Source organism: Octopus bimaculoides, chromosome 1 (assembly GCF_046866305.1).
Source record: "Octopus bimaculoides isolate indiv1 chromosome 1, ASM4686630v1, whole genome shotgun sequence".
NCBI classification, from domain to species: domain Eukaryota; kingdom Metazoa; phylum Mollusca; class Cephalopoda; order Octopoda; family Octopodidae; genus Octopus; species Octopus bimaculoides.
In genome coordinates, this window is record NC_142928.1 from 9,573,952 (window position 1) to 9,597,591 (window position 23,640).

The 23,640-nt window shown below is 38.9% G+C and overlaps 2 protein-coding genes across 5 annotated transcripts in view; one reads left to right on the top strand and one right to left on the bottom strand.

The window, feature by feature from the left end:
- LOC106874201 (borealin) overlaps positions 1 to 15,442 on the top strand; it is a 29,923-nt gene extending 14,481 nt beyond the window's left edge. Inside the window, exons 7-16 of the mRNA XM_014921857.3 lie at positions 4,616 to 4,643; positions 7,059 to 7,104; positions 8,096 to 8,150; positions 9,950 to 9,977; positions 12,027 to 12,057; positions 13,503 to 13,563; positions 13,938 to 13,969; positions 14,797 to 14,874; positions 15,008 to 15,122; positions 15,217 to 15,442. Coding sequence (XP_014777343.1) covers positions 4,616 to 4,643; positions 7,059 to 7,104; positions 8,096 to 8,150; positions 9,950 to 9,977; positions 12,027 to 12,057; positions 13,503 to 13,563; positions 13,938 to 13,969; positions 14,797 to 14,874; positions 15,008 to 15,122; positions 15,217 to 15,303 — 561 coding nt within the window. The 3' untranslated portion in view covers positions 15,304 to 15,442. The remainder of the gene's footprint in view (positions 1 to 4,615; positions 4,644 to 7,058; positions 7,105 to 8,095; positions 8,151 to 9,949; positions 9,978 to 12,026; positions 12,058 to 13,502; positions 13,564 to 13,937; positions 13,970 to 14,796; positions 14,875 to 15,007; positions 15,123 to 15,216) is intronic.
- Positions 13,744 to 23,640, bottom strand: part of LOC106874200 (protein SHQ1 homolog) — a 49,366-nt gene continuing 39,469 nt past the window's right edge. For all 4 annotated transcript variants that reach the window (XM_052978435.2, XM_089348433.1, XM_014921856.3 and 1 more), the window contains exons 11-15: positions 23,337 to 23,390; positions 22,604 to 22,727; positions 21,519 to 21,639; positions 19,269 to 19,308; positions 13,744 to 15,674 (exon numbers count right to left, since the gene is read on the bottom strand). In XM_052978435.2, the coding sequence (XP_052834395.1) occupies positions 15,432 to 15,674; positions 19,269 to 19,308; positions 21,519 to 21,639; positions 22,604 to 22,727; positions 23,337 to 23,390 (582 nt within the window). In that variant the 3' untranslated portion in view covers positions 13,744 to 15,431. The remainder of the gene's footprint in view (positions 15,675 to 19,268; positions 19,309 to 21,518; positions 21,640 to 22,603; positions 22,728 to 23,336; positions 23,391 to 23,640) is intronic.

Here is a 23,640-nt window from a genome sequence, read left to right on the forward strand (position 1 = left end):
CCTTTAAGAGTCAATAAAATAAGTACCAGTTGTACAATGAGGTGGGGGTCACAATGTAATTGGCTTACTCTGTCCCCTGAACTTGCTGGCCTTGTGCCAAAATTTGAAACCATTATTTTTACTACAACAAGCAGGCCAGGCGTTCACAGTGCTTTCTTTTGGCATTGCTTTTGTTGATCAAAACACACATATTATAATATCCTCTGTAGATGCCTCATCAACTTTGCTAGGCCATCTAAATATGGAATGCTATTATGTGGATCTCTCACTATAGTTTAAGGGTAGGAAGAGCAACCAAAGCAGAATGGATGCCAATTGATAAGGGAAACCATTTGTGCACTACAGGGAAACATATACATATATACACACATATCATCATCATCATCATCATCGTTTAACGTCCGCTTTCCATGCTAGCATGGGTTGGACGATTTGACTGAGGACTGGTGAAACCGGATGGCAACACCAGGCTCCAGTCTGATTTGGCAGAGTTTCTACAGCTGGATGCCCTTCCTAACGCCAACCACTCAGAGAGTGTAGTGGGTGCTTTTACGTGTCACCCGCACGAAAACGGCCACGCTCGAAATGGTGTCTTTTATGTGCCACCCGCACAAGCCAGTCCAGGGGCACTGGCAACGATCTCGCTCGAAAATCCTACAGGAGCCAGTCAGGCGGTACTGGCAACGGCCACGCTCAAAATGGTGCATCTCATGTGCCACCCGCACAAGAACCAGTCCAGGGGCACTGGCAACGATCTTACTTGGCTTGCCGGGTCTTCTCACGCACAGCACATTTCCAAAGGTCTCGGTCCGTAGTCATCGCCTCGGTGAGGCCCAATGTACGAAGGTCTTGCCTCACCACCTCAGCCCAGGTCTTCCTGGGCCTACCTCTTCCACGGGTTCCCTCAACTGTTAGGGTGTGGCACTTTTTCACGCAGATATCCTCCTCCATTCTCACCACATGTCCATACCAGCGCAATCGTCTCTCTTGCACGCCACAACTGATGCTTCTAATGTTCAGCTTTTCTCTCAAGATACTTACACTCTGACGGGTATTCACATTGACATTACACATCCAACGGAGCATACTGGCTTCATTCCTTGCGAGCTTACGTATGTCCTCAGCAGTTACAGCCCATGTTTCACTGCCATGTAGCATGGTTGTTCTTACGCATGCGTCATACAGTCTGCCTTTTACTCTGAGTGAGAGTCCCTTTGTCGCCAGCAGGGGTAAGAGCTCTCTAAACTTTGCCCAGGCTATTCTTATTCTAGCAGCTACACTTTCAGCGCACCCACCCCCACTACTAACTTGGTTGCCCAGATAGCAGAAGCTATCGACTACCTCTAGTTTTTCACCCTGGAATGAGATAGAAGTTGTTTCCTGTTTGTTTGCAGTCTTTATTGCACCTGAACATCTGCCACAAACAAAAACTAACTTGCTAGTTAACCTGCCTTTGATGTTGCTGCACCTCTTATGTGTCCATAGCTTGCACCGGGTACATCTTATAGAGTTACTACCTACTCCTTTTCTACATACTGAGCAGGGCCATCTACCTGAAGGGGTTTGTGTTTTATCTACCTTCCTACTTATTAGGATTTTGGTTTTAGCTAGGTTGACTCTAAGGCCCTTCAATTCTAGACCTTGCTTCCACACCTGAAACTTCTCCTCTAGTTCTGATAGTGACTCCGCAATTAGGGCAAGGTCATCAGCATAGAGGAGCTCCCAGGGGCAACCTGTCTTGAACTCCTCTGTGATTGCCTGGAGGACTATGGTAAATAAGAGGGGGCTGAGGACGGAACCTTGGTGGACCCCTACCTCTACCCGGAATTCATTGCTGTACTCATTTCCAACCCTCACCTTACTGGCAGCATCTCTGTACATGGCTCGCACAGCTCTCACTAACCATTCTTCTATCCCAAGTTTCCTCATTGACCACCAGATAGGGGATCGGGGGATCCTGTCAAAGGCTTTCTCCATGTCAACGAAAGCCAGGTACAGAGGTTTATCCTTAGCTAGGTATTTCTCCTGCAACTGTCTCACTAGAAATAAGGCATCAGTAGTGCTTTTACCTGGCACGAACCCAAACTGCATCTCATCTAAATTGATTCGCTCCCTAATTAGTTGGGCTATGACCCTCTCTGTAACTTTCATAACCTGATCTAACAGCTTGATGCCTCTGTAATTATTTGTATCTAAAGCGTCCCCTTTACCTTTGTAGCAGTTGACTATGATGCTGCTACACCAGTCATTGGGTATGACTCCATCGTGTATCATCTGGTTCGTAATACGGGTGACTAGGCTATAGCCAACACTGCCAGATATTTTGAGCATCTCTGCAGTGATACCTGATGGGCCGGGGGCTTTCCCGGTCTTCATACTCTTAATTGCTTTATCTACCCTGGTACTATCAACTCGGATAGCTGGTCCCTCTATTGGGTCGACATACGGCAGGCTCTCTTTCTCCCATTCATTCTCTTTATTAAGCAATCTATTGTAGTGGCATCTCCAGACCTCTTTCTTTGCATCCTCATTTAATGCAAGCGTACCATCATCCATGCGAACACATTTCTCTCCTACAACATCACTATTCTCTCTCCTACACTGTCTTGCAACACGAAATACCTCGAGTCTTTGGTCCTCACGGCGCAGAACATTGGCAAATCTTTCCTTATCTGCTTCCCCTCTGGCTAAATAAACCTGTCGCCTAGCCGCCCTTCTGGCACATTGGTACAATTCCCTGCTACCACCGTTCTTCCAGTCCTTCCAAGCCTGTTTCTTTTGTCTAATAGCCCTGTCTACCTCCTTGTTCCACCACCACGTTACTCTGGGTCGGGAGGGGACCTTACACCACCCACAAATCTGGTCGGTGGCTTTCAACAGGTTGTCCCGCAGAAATCTCCAATTGTCTTCCACGTTGTATGATGCTATATCCCCTTCTATTTCGTTAAATGCTTCAAGTAACTTGTCTCTAAGTCTCTGTCCGTTTGCAGGGTCTTTAAGCTTCCACACCCTTCTTCTCCAAGCCTGTCTAATTCTGGGCACCCATTTTGCCTTGATCCCAAAGTCGCTAACTACTAATCTATGTTGTGGGGTACATTCTTCGCCAGGGTAGGTTTTGGCATTTATAAGCCGCCCTCTTTCCCTATTTCTGGCGAGGATGTAGTCGATTTGGCTAGAGTGTCTGCCGGAGCGGTAGGTGACTAGGTGACTGGCAGGTTTCCTGAAGTTGGTATTGCAGACCATAAGATTGGTTGCATCACAGAACTCCAGCAGTCTGGTTCCCTCCTCGTTGCGGGAACCGAAGCCATAGCCTCCATGTATGCCATGGAAGCCTCCAGCACGACGTCCGACATGACCGTTGAAGTCTCCAGCCACAAAGAGAAGGTCCCTGTCACTCGTCGACGAGGTAGTTTGCAAGAGGGTGTCATAGAATTGGTCTTTCAGACCATCTGGTAGCCCCGGTTGAGGTGCATAGGCTGAGATGACAGTAGCTAATCCATGATGAAGCACTAGTCTGATCTTAAGTACTCTGTCACTTACTCTAACGACCTCGATTACCTTATCCACCCATTTCTCCGCTAGAAGTATTCCTACGCCCCCGACCCCGTCAGTGTTCCCTGCCCAGAAAATCTTGTACCTGTGTTCTTTGCCTGTGAGGAACCTCGCAGAACCTCCTCTCCATCTTACTTCCTGGATGCAGCACATATCTACGCGTCTCCGTTCAAGCATCTCAACAATTTCACCAGATCTACCTTTCAGCGTGCCGACGTTGAGAGTGCCAATCCTAACAGTATGGGTGTTGGGGGTGTGGGCCTGTAGCCTGGGAAGGGGAAAAGCAGTGTCGTGTACCTGAAAAGAAAACTTGCAATTGGAAGAATTCATAAGCAAAACAGTACCTACAACCTGCAAACATTTCTCAAACTTAATGCGCTACCCAAAGGTAGGGGAGAGGATGGCCAAGGCTACTAGATGGGTTCCGGGAGACAGCCGAGGTTGACAGGATGACAGAGGAATGAACTTCCGGTGGAGGGGGTGGGAGGGCGGGTTACCGTCAGCGAGTAGATAGGGCTCTTAATTGTAGATTTTAAATATTTGAGAGACAACAATGCATAAATCGTAATTTTTAAAAGAGCAATGAATGAATTCTAGGTGATTAGAATATAACGTAGCATGAATTTAGGAAGCTTAGAAAATGAATAAGCATGAATTTAAGACAACAACTGAATTCAATTGAATTTCATGGAGAGAAACAAGATAAATAATAGAGGGCAAACTAAAGTGCGAAGGTATTATGAGATGTTTGAGGCCGTAAATAAATAAAAAATCTCTATCTTATCTGCATCTTGGAGATTTCGTCGTAGTATGTCAGCGATACGTGTATATATAGTATCTATCTACCTGTCATTATTCTACAACTCTTCCTTGGCTACCAAACTAAAATGCTACTTACTACAGTGAAGGAAGTTAACTCCTGATGAGTCAGTTGTGAAAGGGTCAATTTACTATTAAGGGCTATTTACCTTCTTTGTTCACTACGTGTAACAGCAGATGGATGTTTGCCCAATGATTATTATAGTTATATTGAAATTGATGTGTATTTTCCATTTTTTTCCAGACTTTTCAAAAAGTTGCTGGTGACTGTGGTAAGTTTCTGTCTTCCATGCTTCTAACTTTTGTCTTTTCTTTTCAATCATTTTATTTCAGTTATTTTATTAGAGATAATTCTATGGCAGATTTCTGTAGAGAAAGCCTTTGACAGGGTCCCCTGATCCCTTATCTTGTGGGCGATACAGAAACTGGGGATTGACGAGTAGTTAATAAGAGCTGTACAGGGATGCCATTAGTAAGGTAAGGGTCGGCAATGAGTATAGTGAAGAATTCCGGGTATAAGTAGGGGTTCACCAAGGATCAGCCCTCAGTCCCCTCATATTCATAATAGTCCTCCAGGCAATAACAGAAGAATTCAAGACAGGTTGCCCCTGGGAGCTCCTCTATGCTGATGACCTTACTCTCATAGTGGAATTTCTACCAGAACTAGACAAGAAATTTCAGGTGTGGAAGCAAGGTTTAGAATCAAAGGGTCTTAGAGTCAATGTTGCAAAAACCAAAGTCCTAGTAAGTAGGAAGGCGAACACATCACAAACCCTTTCGGGTAGATGGCCCTGCTCAATCTGTAGCAAAGGTTTAGGTAGAAACTCCATAAGATGTACCCAGTGTAAGCTATGGATGCATAAGAGGTGCAGCAACATCAAAGGAAGGTTAACTGGGAAGATAGCTTTTGTGTGCAACAGATGCACAGGGGCAATAAATACTGCAGATGCTCAGAAAACAAATTCCATCACATGCCAGGGAGAGAAACTAGAAGTAGTTGATAGCTTCCGCTACCTAGGTGACCATGTCTGTAGTAGGGGTGGATGCTCAGAGAGCATTGCCACTAGAATAAGAATAGCATGGGCAAAGTTCAGAAAGCTCTTACTTCTACTGGTGACAAAAGGCCTCCTACTCAGAGTGAAAGTTAGATTGTATGATGCATGTATGTGAACTGCCATACTTCATGGCGGTGAAACATGGGCCATGACAGTTGAATGACCACACTCGAATGGTGCTTTTTACGTGCCACCGGCACAGGAACCTGGCCAAAATATTCTGCCCATTTTATGTTCAAACTAGTAATATCCAGCCGAAAATTATTCCCCTTAACTTGTTTGAACCAGCCAAATCCAGCCATATCAGATTCCTCTATGAAATTGCTAAAAAAATAAACAAATCACATTATTGAATTCTTGGAGCTTTTAGATAATGCAAGATAAAGCCTTTCCTGCCTTTATTCAAGTAAGAATACAGTGAAATTTTTGAGACCTCTTGGATTTTTCTATATTTGAAGAGAAGTGTTGTATATTTTAGTCTTTAACAATATGGCATCAACAAGTAACAATTCCAACTTTGAAGGTTTTTACTCTTGATGATGTTCAGAATATAAACGAAAACAACAATGTCTTCAGACAAATCATATTGACATTTATGCATCTTCATCAGATGAGATTAAAGCAACATGTTTATAGATTACTACATCAACCCCAATTCCCAATGCTCAACCATTTTATTTTCATTTTTACCGAAAAGTTTTTTTGAAACTGTCGCGGAGGAAACAAATAGGTTCAGTGCATAATTTCTATTTGTGGAAGACCCGATCCACTATGGCAGCCAACTGATACTGCAGAAATGCAAACTTTTTTTGCTCTAAACAATTTGTTTATTTGATAGTAATATCATATACTCCTTTCATTTTCTTACAAATAAAATGTGAAAGTGAGAAATACATATTAATTTTCAGTATGTTACACACCTGTGTTCACCTTTGCCTCACCTGTTAATGAGCTTTTTTTATTAGATGCATTCTGTTATATAAATGTATTCATTAAATTGCATAAGCCAATGGTATATTGACTAGTAAAAGAGTTTTGTACTTTATTTTCAATGAAAATGTTTGAATGAAATATAAAGAATAAAATCTGGTACCAATTATACCTGTATTTTAATTAATTCAAATTAAAGTAGCAAAATCGTTGGCAATTGACATCTGGGATAGTTTTAGTAACAAATCAAACAAGTAAGATGCATCAAGAATTTCAATTTTAGTGTTTATCCATAATGTTACTGCTTTTACACCTATTCATTAAATTTACCTGCCTATAAAAGTCAAATTTAATCAGCAAAATCAGCTAAAATTACATAACTATAATCCACTGATATATAAGCACCCATTGACAAAATTTTGAATCTCTATGTCAAAAATGAACTAAGTTACAAGCAAATATTGTGGCCACCCCTCTTGAACCTGAATAATCGAAAATAACGTGAATGAATAAGCATTACATTTGACAGATTAATCTGAACACTAAAGGGCTAAAGAGGTTTCATAAAGCTGAAAGATGCTCCATGGAATTTAAAGATGAAACACACTTGTTATTCTATAACTCTTTCTGAAAATACTTTCTGTTCCAGTTTGCAAAGAATTGAATAATTTCTTTTTTACTGTTTCAATTTTATTTATTTAGCAACATCTCTTCAAATGTTCGACTTACAAGAAGCACCAAGCACTGTGTAGGTACCACTTAAAACCTAATTTTCAACTTGTTGCTTTGCTCCATCTCCCTCCCTCTCTCTCTCCCTCCCCCCCTGCCATGCATAACATTTTCTACATTTCTCTCTTTGTTATTATGATATCATTGTATGGGATTTTCCATGCTTGTATGGGTAGGGTAGCTCTTTCCAGCACGGCATCTTACCACTTGCAGTTTCTTGTAATTTTAGCAATTCTTGTCCTCTCTTTCCATTGTCATTTCCTTCATGAGCCCCAACATCCTGAGATTGGTCCTCACTACTTCATCCCATGTCTTCCTCTCCCACGGGTACCATCCACTTTCAGTGACTGCCACTTCTTTATCGAGTATATATATATATATATGTCAAACTATGTGACCTTGGTATCACTGGGAGAGTGGCTGCAAGACTTTTTAAAGGACAGAAGTCAGGCATTTGCAGCCAATTGTGCTCTCTCTGGGGAGACATCAATCCACAGTGGAATTCCTCAGGGAACTGTACTGGGACCACTACTGTTTGTAGTGACTCCCTCAGTTGTATAGTCAGCCACAAAAAGCAACTGGGCAATTTTCTCTCTGAAATCCCAGATGAGCCCACACCGTGGCAGGAGGCACAAAGAAGGGTAGCTTCATCCAGTTTGCTTCTTCACCAAAAACAGTACCAAAGGGAGACTCCAAAACACTGCTCCAGAATGGCCCCAGCCATGTATGTATATACATGTATTCCTCCAATGTCCCCCCCCCTCTCACAAGCTTTTTGTCTTGCATGTTACTTGATGACTCTGCCACTGTAAAGTGATTAGCATTTGGAAGGGCATCCAGCCCTAAGAAACCCTGCCAAAATAGACAGTCTCCTGCCTCACCAGGCCATGCCAGCATGCAAAGCAGGCGTTAAATGATGAGGGTACACATTTATGAATGTGTATATACATAGTTTTTTTCCCTGTCAATTACTTTGTGCCCATCTTAAGTTAATGTTTTTCTTATTTTAGGAAAAGGACAAAACTGAAAACAGTTCCAGAGAATAACTTTCCTCTTTTTGAAAAGGTATCTTGTTTCTTTTTCTTTCTTTTCTTTTTGTTATTGAGAATTTTCTTGGCCTAAATATGGACAGACTTAGAAGCATTTGGCTCCTTTAAATAAACAGAATAGCTTTGATTCTGTTTTGGGATCATTAAGTATTTCATCTCAACAGATTTTGTGCTCCTAAATTATCCACCAAGACAGTTTACCTGGCATCCTGTCAGTTTTTGACAAGTGTTCCAGTTGATTCAATCAAGGGAACAGCCTGTTAGTGAAATTAACGTGCAAGTGGCTGAGCACTCCACAGACACGTGTACCCTTAACGTAGTTCTCAGGGATATTCAGTATGACATAGTTATGTGACAAGGCTGACCCTTTGAAATACAGGTACAACTCATTTCTGCCAGCTGAGTGGGTTGAAGCAACGTGAAATAAAGTGTCTTACTCAAGGACACAATCCACTGCCAAGAATCGAACTCACCACCTTACAATTGTCAGCTGCTGCATACCCTAACCCTAACCACGAAACCAAGAAAGTTAACATCTTTAAAATCAATAACTTTTGATATATCTGATAGGAATTAAAAACAAAATTATTTTCGACTCTATTAAATTGGATTTTGTTGTTTTGTTTGGCAACTAATTTATTGATTAGAGTAAATATTTTGCTTTCTACATCGAGATATTTGATTTAGATTTATTTCAAGATAAGAAGCATTATGATGTGGGTTTTCTGTGACAAACAGTCTTGTTTAACAATCTCTTTAGCTATTCAAGAGTTTCAGGTGGTGGAACTGGCAGAATCATTAGCACACCTGGCAAAACTGTTCAGTAATGTTTCGTCTACCTTTACATTTTCTATTCAAATTTCACCAAAGTCAACATTGTCTTTCATCCTTTTGGGGTTGATCAAGTAAGTACCAGTGATATACTGGGGTTGGTATAATTGCCTTACCTTCTCCCTCGAAATTGCTGGCCTTGTGCCAAAATTTGAAACCAAATATTAGGAGAGTCTCTTTAATACTTCACAAATATTATTGTTTGTAATTATCCTAAAATGATTTTGGTAAACCAGTTTGTAAAACAGATTTCATTCTTTCATTATTTTTCCTTCACTTTTACAATTTCTGAAGCAAAGAGAATTTGCTTGTATCAGGTTTACTTACCTTTCACTCAGTTACCCATTAACACTTTCTTTCTTACTCCATTTTTACCATACTAACAAAGGTAGGATTGGATTTCATGTCCTTTTTACATTGGCACATAGAGTACACCATCTTGAGCGTGGCCGTTGCCAGTGCCGCCTGGCTAGCCTTCGTGCGGGTGACACGTAAAAGCACCCACTACACTCTCTGAGTGGTTGGTGTTAGGAAGGGCATCCAGTCGTAGAAACTCTGCCAAATCAGATTGGAGCCTGGTGTAGCCATCTGGTTTCACCAGTCCTCAGTCAAATCATCCAACCCATGCTAGCATGGAAAGCGGACATTAAACGACGATGATGATGATGATGATGTAATGTCTTTTTATTGTTGACTTACTATTTATCCGTCAAGCCAGCCTCTCCAGAAAAGGAGCAATCTTTATTTTCAGCTGACTCAAATATTGATATTAATTTTGATGTTGAAACCAATCAACCGACTCTACTTTCATAAAAGCTTTAAAGCTGGCATTCGACTTTCTCTTGTAAAAATATAAATTTTTGAACACTTTAAAATATGTGTCTGATCCAGCTGACAGTCTCCACAGAACAATAATCTTATTCTGTGTTAGCTCTTTCTTTATTCCTTCGCAAAATGTCACTTTATTCATTTATTTATTTACAGCCTCTTATAGAAAACCAACTGTTGACAGGTGAGTGGAACACATTTTAATAAATTTATATCAGGGTGTAGGGCTGCTATCCCACTCGGTCAAGTGGCTTCTTCTATAACCTCGAGTTGATCAATGCCTTAGTAGTGAAATTTGGAATGGTGGAACTTACACAGAATTTGTTTTAGTGTTGTCAGACAATTTGAGACAATGAGATTGTAAAAGTCTAAAAGCAGTGATTGATTTATGGAAACCTTTATAGCTAAGTACCTAGTCATGTCTTTAATATTACATAGATGTAACCCTAACTCTAACCCTTTGCCTTTCATCTTTTCGGGATCGATTAAATAAGTACCAGTTAATCACTGGGGGCCGATGTAATTGACTTAATTTCCTTGTCTGTCCCCTGCGGGCAGTAAAGAAAGAAATATTACACAGATGTGTGTTTCCTTGAGTCTTCCCATCAACTTTGAGCAGCAGTGCATTTGTTTATGTCTTTTGTACACAATTTGTCACATCACTTTTCATTGTGTAAAAAGAGCAGAAAAATATGAGTTAGCTGCTTGAGTTTTGTTCAATCCATAGGTAAAGCAGACATAAAAATAATGATAATTTACATCTGTGCATAAATTGCTTGTAATGGTTTGCTAAAAAGTAATTCCCCTATTTCATTGGGTTTTACTTCAATTAAAAGGGCCCTCCTTTACTGACCTCTGCCCCTTTCAGCCAACAGGTATCATTACATATCATAATCAGTGCAACCAAGTGTCCTGCATACTTTCTAACCTGTTCTTTCCTCATCTTGATAATACTAAAACTCTGGAGATGTTTGTGTGTACCCGAAATATCTCACAAATGGTATGTTTTATCTTAATTTATTCTCATACTTACCTTCGGCAGTGCAGTACAAATTTTTGGGGGATTCTATTTATTTGTTTGTTATTTCTTGACAAACAAAAACCACATCGCTTCCATGACGTCAACACACATATAATGAATGTCATGGTGCATCAACACAAACACACATCCGCTATCTGTGATATAAATGTACACATGTAGTTTTTGCACTCTCTAAGAAAAAAAACAAAACGTTAACCTTTTTGACGTACACAATATTCAAATCATTTAGAAATATTTTTAAGTGAATGTGATTTCAAAAATGTATGTTGTTTGTACAGTAAGTATTTATATTTTAGCTTTCTTTAAACAGACAATATTTTAATGTTTTTTTCTTAATTATTTTTAAGTTGTTAATTTCCATAAACATTTTTTTTTTATTTACTTTTGTTTTAAAGTGAAAGATGTATGAACGTGTGTGTGAAAGAGAGAGAGAGTGAGGGAAGGGGTGTGTTGTCATGTATACATACATACATCAATACATGTGTACATCTTTTTTGTATGTAAGTGTGCATGTGTGTGAGAGAGTGTGTTCTCATGTATATGTAAGTGGCACTCTCTCTCTCTCACACACACACGTCCATTTCATATACACATTCATACATCTTTGACTTTCTTCTCTCTTTTACTTTTAAAACAAACGTAAATAAATAAATTTTACGGAAATTAACAAACAAAACCAGTTGATCCAGATGACAGTTCTGAGAGTCAAAGCAAAAGATCGCCCCAAGGGAATACTGTTGCAAAAAATTCTTCAACTGCATTCAATGTATCTCAGTTCCAAAGATTTGGCTGCTATGTGGTAGCAAGGTGTGCAAGAAATAGGAGCCATTTATGTGTGATTTCGATGTTACATTCATTGAAAGCATGCAAAATAACCTGGGGGGGGGGGACCCCACAAAACAAAATTCTGTTGCTGGGAAACTCAGACTTTGTAGGTGAGCCAACAGGTCACAGGCTAGTGTTAGTCTACAACCTTATTTATTGCTAATAATTTGATTAAATTTTTTTTTAAACAAAACCTTTCATGTCTTCACTATGACATTAGTGAGAGAGTGCTAAATTATAAAATTTATATCATACCTGTAGCTAACGAAAAAGCCTTCATAAAGCCTATTTAACATACAACATTCTCTAACTTCTTCCAAACCAATTCAACTAAATGGAACTTTTATGTTTTGATTCATTCTTCAGATGCTATCGATATGAGTATCCAAAGAACTTTGTAAGTAAACTTGTTATTTTTCTGTTAATCTCAATCATTAAAATCGACTACAAAATACTAGGTTGCTATTCTTTTATTGTGATAATAATGTTGTATTTCAATTGGTAAATTAACCAGAAGTTGTACTTCAGGTAAACCTCTAACCTTTTCATTGATTACAGTGAACAGGTTTCAAGTGGGAGGAAAAAAAGTGAGTTAGTAGTAGTGCATGTGTTGAATATTCAAATGGCACAACCAAACTACACCTGTCACAACAAATTAGCTTGTATCAAATCTCTTGTCAGAACTAAACCAGAAGATAATTCTTCATAAAAGAAAAACTATTCTTTATTCCCAAATATTGCTGGGAGATTTCATTCCTTGCCAAAACTGCACTAATTTTTCTATGTTGCAGTGTGACTTCAGGAAACTCTGCTTTTGTAGGTTTTCAGCACTCATTATAATAATTATTATCATTCATTTAGTTATCTGTTTAGCCACAAAGTTAAGAAATCCAATTGTTCAATTCTGTTGGCTCTAAATCTCGAAAATTCTATCTCTTCACGTTTGTTTTATTACCTGCTAATCTTATGCAAACGTTCTATTGTTTCCTCTACTGTAGTCTTAATTGTTGAAAATTTCACCTCTCTCTTCTCTGTTTTCTTACTACATTTTCGTTTGCCCATACTATGTCTGTATCCTTGCTTTCCCATGTTAATTAGTGGTTTTTGCTTTGTTTGTGGATATGTTACATCGCCTTTAGCTAGGGAATAGGGCGTCCGTAGTGTTTTGTCGTTTGCATTGCACCCTCCCAGCCCACCCCTGCCACCCGTACTGGAAGTCTTTCTCTTGGTACTTTTAATGGTTGCCTATATGGGAACACTCTCCCCCTTTCCTATCTTTCCTCCTGGTAAACATAGTAATTGGGAAGTGTATGCAGGCTGAAGCCTATTTGTATGTTTACGATGTCTGCCAAACGCACGTGAGCTTTCTGTTCAGATGCAAAATGCTGTACCCCTTCCCTGGGTCTCGCCAGCCCACACCCTCAGAGTTGGCACATTGAAAGGTAGGCCTGGTGAGATGCTTGAATGGAGGCATGTCGATTTGTGTTGCATCCAAGAGGTATGATGAAGAGGAGGTTCTGCTAGGTTCGTCACACGCAAAGAACATAGGTATAAGATCTTCTGGATAGGGAACAGTGATGGGGTTGGGGGCGTGGGTATACTCCTTGCTGAGAAATGGGTTAAGATACTTATAAATAAGAATCCATATCTGTTTATTCAAAATTTCCACTTGTGGCTTTCTCTTGAATTGGTGTAAATCTTTGATGTCTATTACGGTGAGAAGTTTTCAATAATATCAATTATTGCTAGAATTAGGCAGCAATGTAGAAAGTGAAGTAATCTACTCCATTAATGTCTAAACAGAAACTTGTTTGAAATATGAAACTAATCTAATTTTTAAAGGCGCCAAAGACGACCCCGAAATACAAAAGGTTCAATGCAGGCCCCTTCTACAATTAAAACGGTAAGATATAATTACTTCATGTTGTAGAGTTTGAAATTTGGTTTTATGGAAATTATTTCAATAGATTAATTGACATTTGATATTTATTGAAATAACGTGGAGAATAATTGTATCTAAGAATAAACAGTTTTGCTATCTAAAATTTAAGTCCAATTAATAATAAGAATAATTAACATTGTATAATATGTAAAACTTATGACATTTATTTGTATCATCTTACAAAGAGAAAATGCTCGTCAGTTTTTTCAATGGAGGTCATTTAAATATTTGACAGTTTTTAAATTTTGCATCAAGGAATGTTCTGCAACAGTCATTTTAAATCTCATTCATTTTCCAGTGGTTTTGATGAAAATTGTTTTTGTTTTTATTAACAGAGATCTAGCAAACGAACTGCTTCAAATGCAAGGTAAGTTTCCTTTCCTCTAATAAATATTTTGAGTTTCTTATTATTGCTACATAAATGCTATTAGAAGATTGCTTTCATATCTGACATCCATTTATATCCGCATTCAATTCCAGGCTTTTTGTATCTGGAACCAAAAGTTCTTTTCAGCAGAAATTTCTCAGATTGTGTAACATTAAATGCTAACAACAACAACAACAACAACAACAACTGCCTCTCATCTTTATGAGAAAAGCGACTTTCCAGTTATTGTCCATAGTGTTGGTGGTCAAACTGAGAATGTTACTTTTCATTAATCTAGACTCTCAGTGAACATAGCTGCTAGAATAAGAATTGTCTGGGCAAAGTTCAGAGAGCTTCTATCCCTCAGAGTAAAGAGCAGATTGTATGAGGAGGCCTGAGTGCAAACAGCCATGCTACACTGACAGTGAAACATGGTCTGTGATTGCAGAGGACATGTATTGGTATGGTCATGTGATGCATACGGATGAGCACAACTGCATAAAAAAAAGTGCCAATCTCTAACTGTAGAGAGAACCTGTGGAAAAGGTAGAGCTAGGAAGACATGGGATAAGGTGCTGAAGCATGCTCTTTGGATATTGGGCCTCATGGAAGTGATGACAAAGACCTTTGGTGATTTACTGTGGTCAAGCTTAGTGAAATCATAGTCATGACCAGTACACTATGGAGTGGTTGGCATTAGGAAGGGCAACCAGCTGTAGAAATCGAAACAGACTGGAGCCTTGTGCTGCTTGCACTAAACGATGCTGATGATTTAATTATCATCACGGTAACTATTTTACTAATGATTTTTATTATGTATTCTGTAGGCAACAAACCCCCTTGACGAACTGGTCATCTTCACAGTTTTTAATGACCCCTGCAATCACACCAAAGTTTGATCCCAGGTGAGTGATCCTACTTTTCTTAAATTCATCTAAAGTGAAAGTAAGTTAAATGAAAAGCCCCATCTCATCATAGGGGCTGTAGAAAGTTCATTTTGAATACTAATATTGTATTATTTTTTCTATCGGTTCTAAGGTTGCCTATCACTCCATTTGATCGCAGTCCCAGACAAGGTGAAAGATTCATGTCTTTAGAAGGAAGCCCAGTTGTTGTTCGGTCTCAAAATAAAATTGACAAAATCAGGGAACGAGTAAGTAAAATAACCCATGAAAATTACTGCTTTGTGCTGTAATAATGTCTTCCTTTTAACTTTTTATTTTTATCCTTTTTTTTTTTTTTTATAGATCAGTACAGCACTTATGAATGAAGCTCTTGCAGGAACTGAGTCTATAAAAATACTGAATGAGGTCTTAGAAGTGATAAAAGAATGAAGGTTTCCTCTCTCTCTCTCTCTCAAAAAAGAAAAGTTTTCAAATTCTTTGGATTTTTAATTCATGTCATATTCACTATAGCTGCTGCTTCTGTAAAATCTTTTAACTTTAAATAAATCAAGTTTTTATTATTTTTTAATTGAGTCTTCTGAGTCTGATCCAGTGGAATATTCACTTTCTGTACAACTACTCCCCTCACTGCTGGAATCGGTAACGGATTCACTCTCTGTACTGCTGTCATCACTATCCCTCACTTTTAGGTTGCACAGGTTTTCTGTTACAGTATTTACTTCTAAATTATCCATCTCTCCAATTGCTGTGTTTTCCCACTCTTCAAGTTCTAGGTTACAATCTTCTTTAGTGATGGTCACCTTTGCAAGTAAGAAAATAAAAACACCAATACATTGATTTCTAGTCATCCTCCAGCTCCTCAAAACTTTAATTAGATCAAATTATTGATTTTGTTGTGTCTTCAGAGGGTCATTATGCCAATAATATACACACACTGGTTCTATTTCCCTTCTTTATTACTCATCAATTGGTTAACTAATCAGTTGTTTGATTAATCAATCAGCTATGGTTTTATTGATGTCCTTTCATCATTTATACCCTATTAGCTTCAAGTCAGCCTCTTACTTTGTAGGTTCTATATTTAGGTAGTTGTATGCAGGATTGGTTCATGCACACAAAGCATATAGTTCAACACATGCAGTGATTTTGTGCCTTAACACAGCAGTGTTGGTGTGGTTTCTGCATTTTAACAGTATTTTTTTATCATTAAGTGATGATTTCCATTCATTTATTAGAGTAACCTCCCATATCTGTTGTAACAATGTACCATATAAACATATCAAGAGGATTTTATCCTTAGCAAGTTGATAGAGTACCAGCACAGGTTTTAATATGTTTCCATTCTTTCTGCAAACATGGTCAAATTCCTACACTCACCCTCCAGACATTTGAAATTTAAACATTTCTTGTTTTACAGTTAATCCTAGTTTGTTTTACAATACCATTTCTTATTTGTATATAAAGTCCTGTGACACATTATTACAACAGATATGGGAGTTTCTCTAATAAATGGAAACTATCATCATTGTCATTTCATGTCCATTTTCCATACTGGCAAGGGTTGGACAGTTTGACTGAGGGCTGGCAAGCCAGAGAGCTGCAACGGGCAGCTCAAAAGGTTTCTATGGCTGGATGCTCTTCTGAATGCCAGCCACTTTACAGAGTGTCTGCCGGGTGCTATGTGGCACCAGCACGAGATCACTTATGAAAAATACAGTTAACATGTAGAGACCACACCAACATTGCCACCAGGCTGGGGTTATTAAGCAGACAACTGTTGTAAATGTGTGGGCAAATGGAGGGGATCAGGCACCAAGATCCTTACTTCTTTGAAATGTCATTAAGTTGTACTTTGATCTGTACCATCATCATCATCATCATGGTTGTTTAACGTCCACTTTCCATGCTGGCGAGCCAGAAGGCTGCACCAGGCTCCAATCCGATCTGGCAAGGCTTCTACAGCTAGGTGCCCTTCCTAATGCCAACCACTCTGAGAGAGTAGCAGGTGCTTTTTAAGTCCCACCAGCATGAGGGCCAGTCATGTGGCACTGGCAAACGACCATGCTTGAATGGTGTTTCTTACATGCCATCGGCACAGGACCAGTCAGCCGGCACTGGCATCGACTACACTCAGAGGGTGCCTTCTACGTGCCCCTGGCATGGGAGCCAATCAGGCAGCACTTGCATCGACCATGCTCAAATGTGGCTTTTTACATGCCACCAGCACGAGTGCCAACCAGGTGGTACTGTTATCGGCCACAACAATACTTCACTTGCCTCACCAGGTTTTTGCAAGTGCAGTTTATTGCCCAATGATTGAAGGGTACTCTTAAATGGGTTGGTTATGCTGCATTGGCATAGGTCACGGGCTATGGTTTCACTTGGCCTGTCAGGTCTTCTCAAGCACAGCATATCTCCAAAGGTCTCGGTCACTAGTCATTGCCATGGTAAGGCCCAATGTTCGAAGGTTGTGCTTCACCACCTCATCCCAGGTCTTCCTGGGTCCACCTCTTCCACAGGTTCCCTCTACTGCTAGGGTGTGACACTTTTTCACACAGCTGTCCTCATCCATACCCAACACATGACCATACCAGCGCAGTCGTCTCTCTTCCACATCACATCTGATGCTTCTTACGTCTAACTTTTCTCTCTGGGTGCTTACACTCTGTTGTGTATGCACAGACTTTACACATCTAGTGGAGTATACTACCTTCATTCCTTGCGAGGTTACGCATGTCCTCAGCAATCACAGCCCATGTTTCACTGCCATGTAGCATGGCTGTTCGTACACATGCATCATACAGTCTACCTTTTACTCTGAGCAAGAGGTCCTTTGTCACCAGCAGAGGTAGGAGCTCTGTGTACTTTGCCCAGGCTATTCTTATTCTAGCAGCTACGCTCTCAGAGCATCCACCCCGGCTACTGACTTGGTCACCTAGGTAACAGAAGCTATCAACTACTTGTAGTTTTTTCTCCTTGGAAGTTGTTTTCTGCACATTTTCAGTGTTTATTACCCCTGAGCATCTGCCACCTACAAAAACTATCTTCCCAGTTAGCCACCCTTTGATGTTGCTGCACCTCTTATGTATCCATAACTTGCACAGGTACATCTTATGGAGTTTCTACCTATCCCTTTTCTACAGATCGAGCAGGGCCATCTACCTGAAGAGATTTGTGGTTTGTCTGCCTTCCTACTTATTAAGACTTCAGTTTTTGCTAGATTGACTCTAAGGCCCTTTGATTCTAGACCTTGCTTCCACACCTGAAACTTCTCCTCTAGTTCTGATAGTGACTCAGCAATTAGAGCAAGATGTGGAAGCAAGGTCTGGAGTCAAAAGGCCTTAGAGTTAATTTAGCAAAAATCAAAGCCTTATTTAAGTAGGAAAGCAGACAAATCACAAATCTCTTTAGGTAGACGGCCCTGCTCGATATGTAGAAAAAGGCGTGGGTAGATACTCTATGAGGTGTATCCGGTGCAAGCTATGGATACATAAGAGGTGCAGCAATATCAGAGGAAGGTTAACAGGGAAAATAGTCTCTGCATGTGGCAGATGTACAGTAAACACTAGAAATGGACAGAAAATAGGCTCTAGCTAATGCCAACGGAGGTGGGTGCTTAGAAGTAGTTGATCGCTTCCATTATCTAGGTGACCGAGTCAGCAGTGGATGTTCCGAGAGCATAGCTGCTAGAATAAGAATTGGCTGAGCAAAGTTCTAAGTGCTTCTACCTTTGTTGGTGCCAGTGACATGCAAAAAGCACCCACTACACTCTTGGAATGGTTAGCATTATGAAGGGCATCCCACTGTAGAAACCAAGCTAAATCAGACTGGAACCTAGTACAGCTCTCCAGCTCCAATCAAAACGTCCAACCCATGCCAGCATGGAAAGCAGACACTAAATGACAATGATGAAAACTAAAAGATACCTAGACCTGACACTGACCTGAGTTTGAGAGATCATTGAAGAGGTCATGAATGATGATGATGGCAAAAGGACTTTGATAAACAACTGATTGATTGATTGATTTATCAAACAATTGATTAGTCAATCAATTAATAAAAAAGTGAAATAGTTACTGTGTGTGTTTATTATTGGCATAATGACCACCTTCCCAAGATACATCAAAATTTGTTCACCTCAAAAATCTTGCAAACCAAATACACAAAAATGAAATAAATTATTGATCTCATCTTGTTTACAATTCCATTATGGTTCCCTATCTGATTGTCATCAGTTAGCTTATTTCTAAAATCACAGGTAGAATTGTCTTTTATCAAGTTAACCCATGTTCAGCATTTAGTTTGTAATAAGACGATGATATGTATTTCAGGAACAAGTCACTTGTAGACAAACATTGTAACAATGAAGGAGAAACACTTGAAGAAATCCTTACCTTTGATAATTCGGTTGCCAGAGATTGAAGTTGTTTAGCACTGGGGAAATAGATTAAAATAAAATATTTGATACCAAAGTAGATTTAGAAAGTAAGTATATTATTATTGTGTGACATCATTAATGTTTAGGATAGAGTGAAGACAGATGGTTTCTTTTGACGCCTGTAGCATTAAAAAAACACTTTCAGGCCTGTATCATGCAACTTGCAATTTCTCTGGTTATTCCACTCTCCTATCCCATGGCATCGACAGCACAATCTGCCAATTAATTGGCAGTAGAAGAGGATGGTCTGAAAGTATCATAGTCAAAGAAGAGGCTGGAGGTAAGTTCAGGGAGTTATTGCTACAGTTAATAACAAAGGATTTTCTTTTTCTTTCTCCCAGATTGAAAGGAAGATCGTATGATGCTTGTGTACAAACTGCAAATGCTGCATGGTTGTGAGACATGGGATCTGGATGCAGAGGATTTAGTGAAAGCTAGAAAGAAATGAAGTTAGTATGTTCCATTGGTTGTGTAAAGTTAATTGAGTAGAAATGAGCTGACAGAGGAACTGGTTATAAGAGGAATTAGATGTACAGGTGTATTGTGTAGGTGGATGACAGTTGCATAAAGAAATACAATGACAACAAGTATTTTAAAGCCATTTCCCTTGCTAAAGTAGAGGTTAGCCTTCTCCATTTTGTCATTACATGGGAAAATGCGAGCATGAAAAGTAAAATTCTTAAAATTATAAACCTGGAAAAGTATAGGACAAACTATTACTTCAAGTAAAGTAAAGAATAAGAAATTTTATACTTAAAATATTTTGGCAAAGAATGCCATTTCTTCTAATTTATCACTCTTTACAGTTCTCATCTTATAAATTTATTGTACAAAACTGTTCAGTTAATTTGTAAGTTTGTCTAATTAGTCCCTTTTTTCTGTATTTAAGGTAGTAAATTAGCCAAATTCTACTTAAATAAGTATAGTATTATTTGTAAACTATAATAAAATAAGTTTTAATATTCAAATTTTAATTTTAGCTGCAATATTTTAAGTAAAAAGTTTCTTATTCTTTACTTGAAGTAATAGCTCGTCCTATACTTTTTCAGGTGTAATAACTTGTCCTGTACTTTTCCAGGCTTATAATCTTAAGAATATTACTTTTCATACTTTTTAAACAACTCACAGTATTTTTAAAATCCCACTTTAATAAATAAATAAAAATAATTTTCGTTTTACAAAAATTAATAATCATTTTAGTTTCAGTATTAGTGTCTTATAAAATATAATAACAAAACCCTAGTAAAATAGAATCAGATATTGAGAGGATGTAATTGTAGCAGCAGGCAATACTACACAGTCAAATGGTACATTTAAGTAGATTTTATTCTCAAAGTCTGATGAGAGGGAACAATACCTGAAAGTTGGTAAATGGACAAGGGTTGGGGGGGGGGGGGCACAACTATAATACAAAGAAAAATAAGTTTGGAATGTGAAGACTTGGTCCTTAAAGAGAATTGTTGAATTATTATCAGACCAGTTGTCACAGACTTACTAATACCATTGTGTTGGACAAAATACATTGCTAAAATTGCCAAGAAGACTGAGGGTGTCTTGGCATCATTTACCAAGTCCTTTGTGAGCCACTCTCCGGCTATCTATCTGAGGCTTTACATAGCTATGGTGTGGCCTCACATGGAATTTGCATCTCCAGTCTGGAACCCCTATCTTGCTCAGGATATTTAATCGTCTGGAAACCGTTCAGCGACATGCAACCACGAGAATACCATATTCTGAACGCCTTACTTCCCTGGGTATGGATACGTTGAAACTCCGACGTCTGGCAACTGACCTGGCAGATGCCCATAGAATTATTAACCATCTTACTAACAATAACTCTGAGCACCTTTTCAAACTCCACCTGTCTAACACCTGTGGACATGTTTACAAAGTCAGAAAACAGCACAGCTCCCATGACTTTCGGAAACACTTTTTCATGCTAAGAGTTGCTAAAGTATGGAACAAACAGCCGGCATCAATTGTTAGTTGTCGGAGCACAGCATCCTTCAAACCTTCCATGCTTCCTGAGATTCGCCAACACTACACCTGATTTCCTCCCCTCCATACACACGCAAGCATGGATCTGACTCATATACTGTTCACTTTCCAGACATTTGTACAATACTGCATATGCTTTATACACACTTTTGACAAGATGTTTTCTATAGATTTTCAGGCAACACTAAAAGCGATGGGGTAAACTTACCATGCTGTCTGTATCCATACACAATAGTCTGTAATGTAGAGATCATTAAGAATGTGATTCAAATTATATTCCTGCATTAGTTCTTTGACTTCCAGCAGACATTTTAGAATATGTAGTTGACCTAAAGAATAAAATAACTTTTATTAGGGTTGAAAAGTAGAAACATCTTAAGTGCAACAAGGTCGTGGGTCACAAAATGCAGTGAATGCTGGGGGTAGCTTGTAAAGCTAATATTGTCAATATTGATTGAGGAAGAGGGATTGCAAACACCAAACAAAGTAAGCCTTGTTCTGTCTCCTATTAACATATAGCTTCATGTGTAGGCCATCTAGACTGTGGTTGTTTTGAATATATATATACAGGAAAGGAATCTATGCTATTTTCAGAAAGTTTGATCAGACATAACAGTTACAGTTGAGTACTTCTACCACACAACGATGAATGAAGATCTCTTCTCTCGAACAAACAGGATTGACAAATCCAAAGTTGTATTTTATAATAACGCTATTTGCCAGAATGGAAGGCGGCCGATAAACGATGATGATGAATTGATGACTCTCAGCTACTGCATATTGAACTCCTGCAAATGACTCTTCACAAACGTGAAGTTGCAGAGTGAAAGAGTCTTTAAGGCCTTGCAGATATTGGTGACATATTGTCACCATGTTGCAAGGCAGTAATGTCGTTTAGGGGTTCATTCAGAAAATAGTTTATGAGAAGAGACTCTCATTAAAGACATCTCTAAATCTCTGCCCGTTTGAAGGATCCTAAGACCTCCTTTTCCATACTGGTTTGTCTCTGGACCTTTCTGGCCCTAATCCTGAAGTCATTAATCACTGGCTTATGTTGAGTTGTATATTCTTCACCTGAGAAAAATTTTGCATATACTCAACAGGTTTCTTTCAGTTTCCACCAACCAAGTCTGCTCAGTTGGCTTGAGGCTAGAGTTGAAGACACTTGCTCAAGGCACCATACAGTGGGACTGAACCCAGAATCATGTGGTTGGGAAGTAAACTTCTTACCAAACAGCCATGCCTTCGCTTATATATTAACATTGTAGTAGTAGTAGATGATGATGGACTTACCAGAATTAAAAAGGAATTGAACATCAGAAAGAACAGCCATGGATAACTGCCAGTTTCGATAGAGTGGATAAGACAAACTGCGCCGGAAAGAGGCAATTATAACGTCTTTTAAATTGATGAATGTCTGCAAGTATTGTGGTGGATAGAAAACAAAGAATTATATTTACAAAGAGCAAGAAATACTGGTCAGAAATCAGATTCAAGAAGAACAGCGTCAACATTTACCATTATTAATTTCTCTGTTTAGAGGTTTCTAGAAGTTTGTAGAATCACAAACTATTTTAATAATCAAGTACTAAAGCAACAGACTATAGATAACTGATAGCTTACGCTATTACTAATGTAGTCTTTATACACACTCAGTCATATTTAAGTGGTTAAAACCTATGTTCCTCTAGTGATCATAAAATAGGTCCCTATAACATCAGAGATCCTAAACACCCGACAACAATAGCAAACACATTTAGGATGTATGAACTGTGACAAAAGTGAGCAAAATAACAACAGTAGTTGCCTCTAGAAGATTTTAAATATTTTAGTTTTAAAGAAGTTTCCAATGCTTGATGCAGAGCTGCATTTTTTAGGTGCATTAAATAGGCAGCATTATATTTTAATGTGCATCACACCAGTGCACAAAATGTAGAAATAAATCTAGCTCAAAAAGTCAAAACTTGTTTAAACATTCTGCAAATAACTTTGAAAACCAGACGTAATAAAGGAAACATCAACTTACTTCAAAACAACTTAAAGTAGAACTCAACTTTGCTACGGTCCAACCAGATTCTACCTGAAATAAAGTTAACATTATTGTTGTTGTTGTTGTGTGTGTCCCATTTATACACAGCAAAATGAAAAAGAAATGGGACAGGGTACAGAATGTGAGTAAACAATATTTGAGGTGTGTTAAATGTCACCAAGGAAACATTCTTGAAATATCAGTTTTCAGATGTAAAACCTCTGCACCTGGCTTTCGTTGACATGGAGAAAGCCTTTGACAGGGCCCCCCTGATCCCTTATCTGGTGGTCAATGAGGAAAC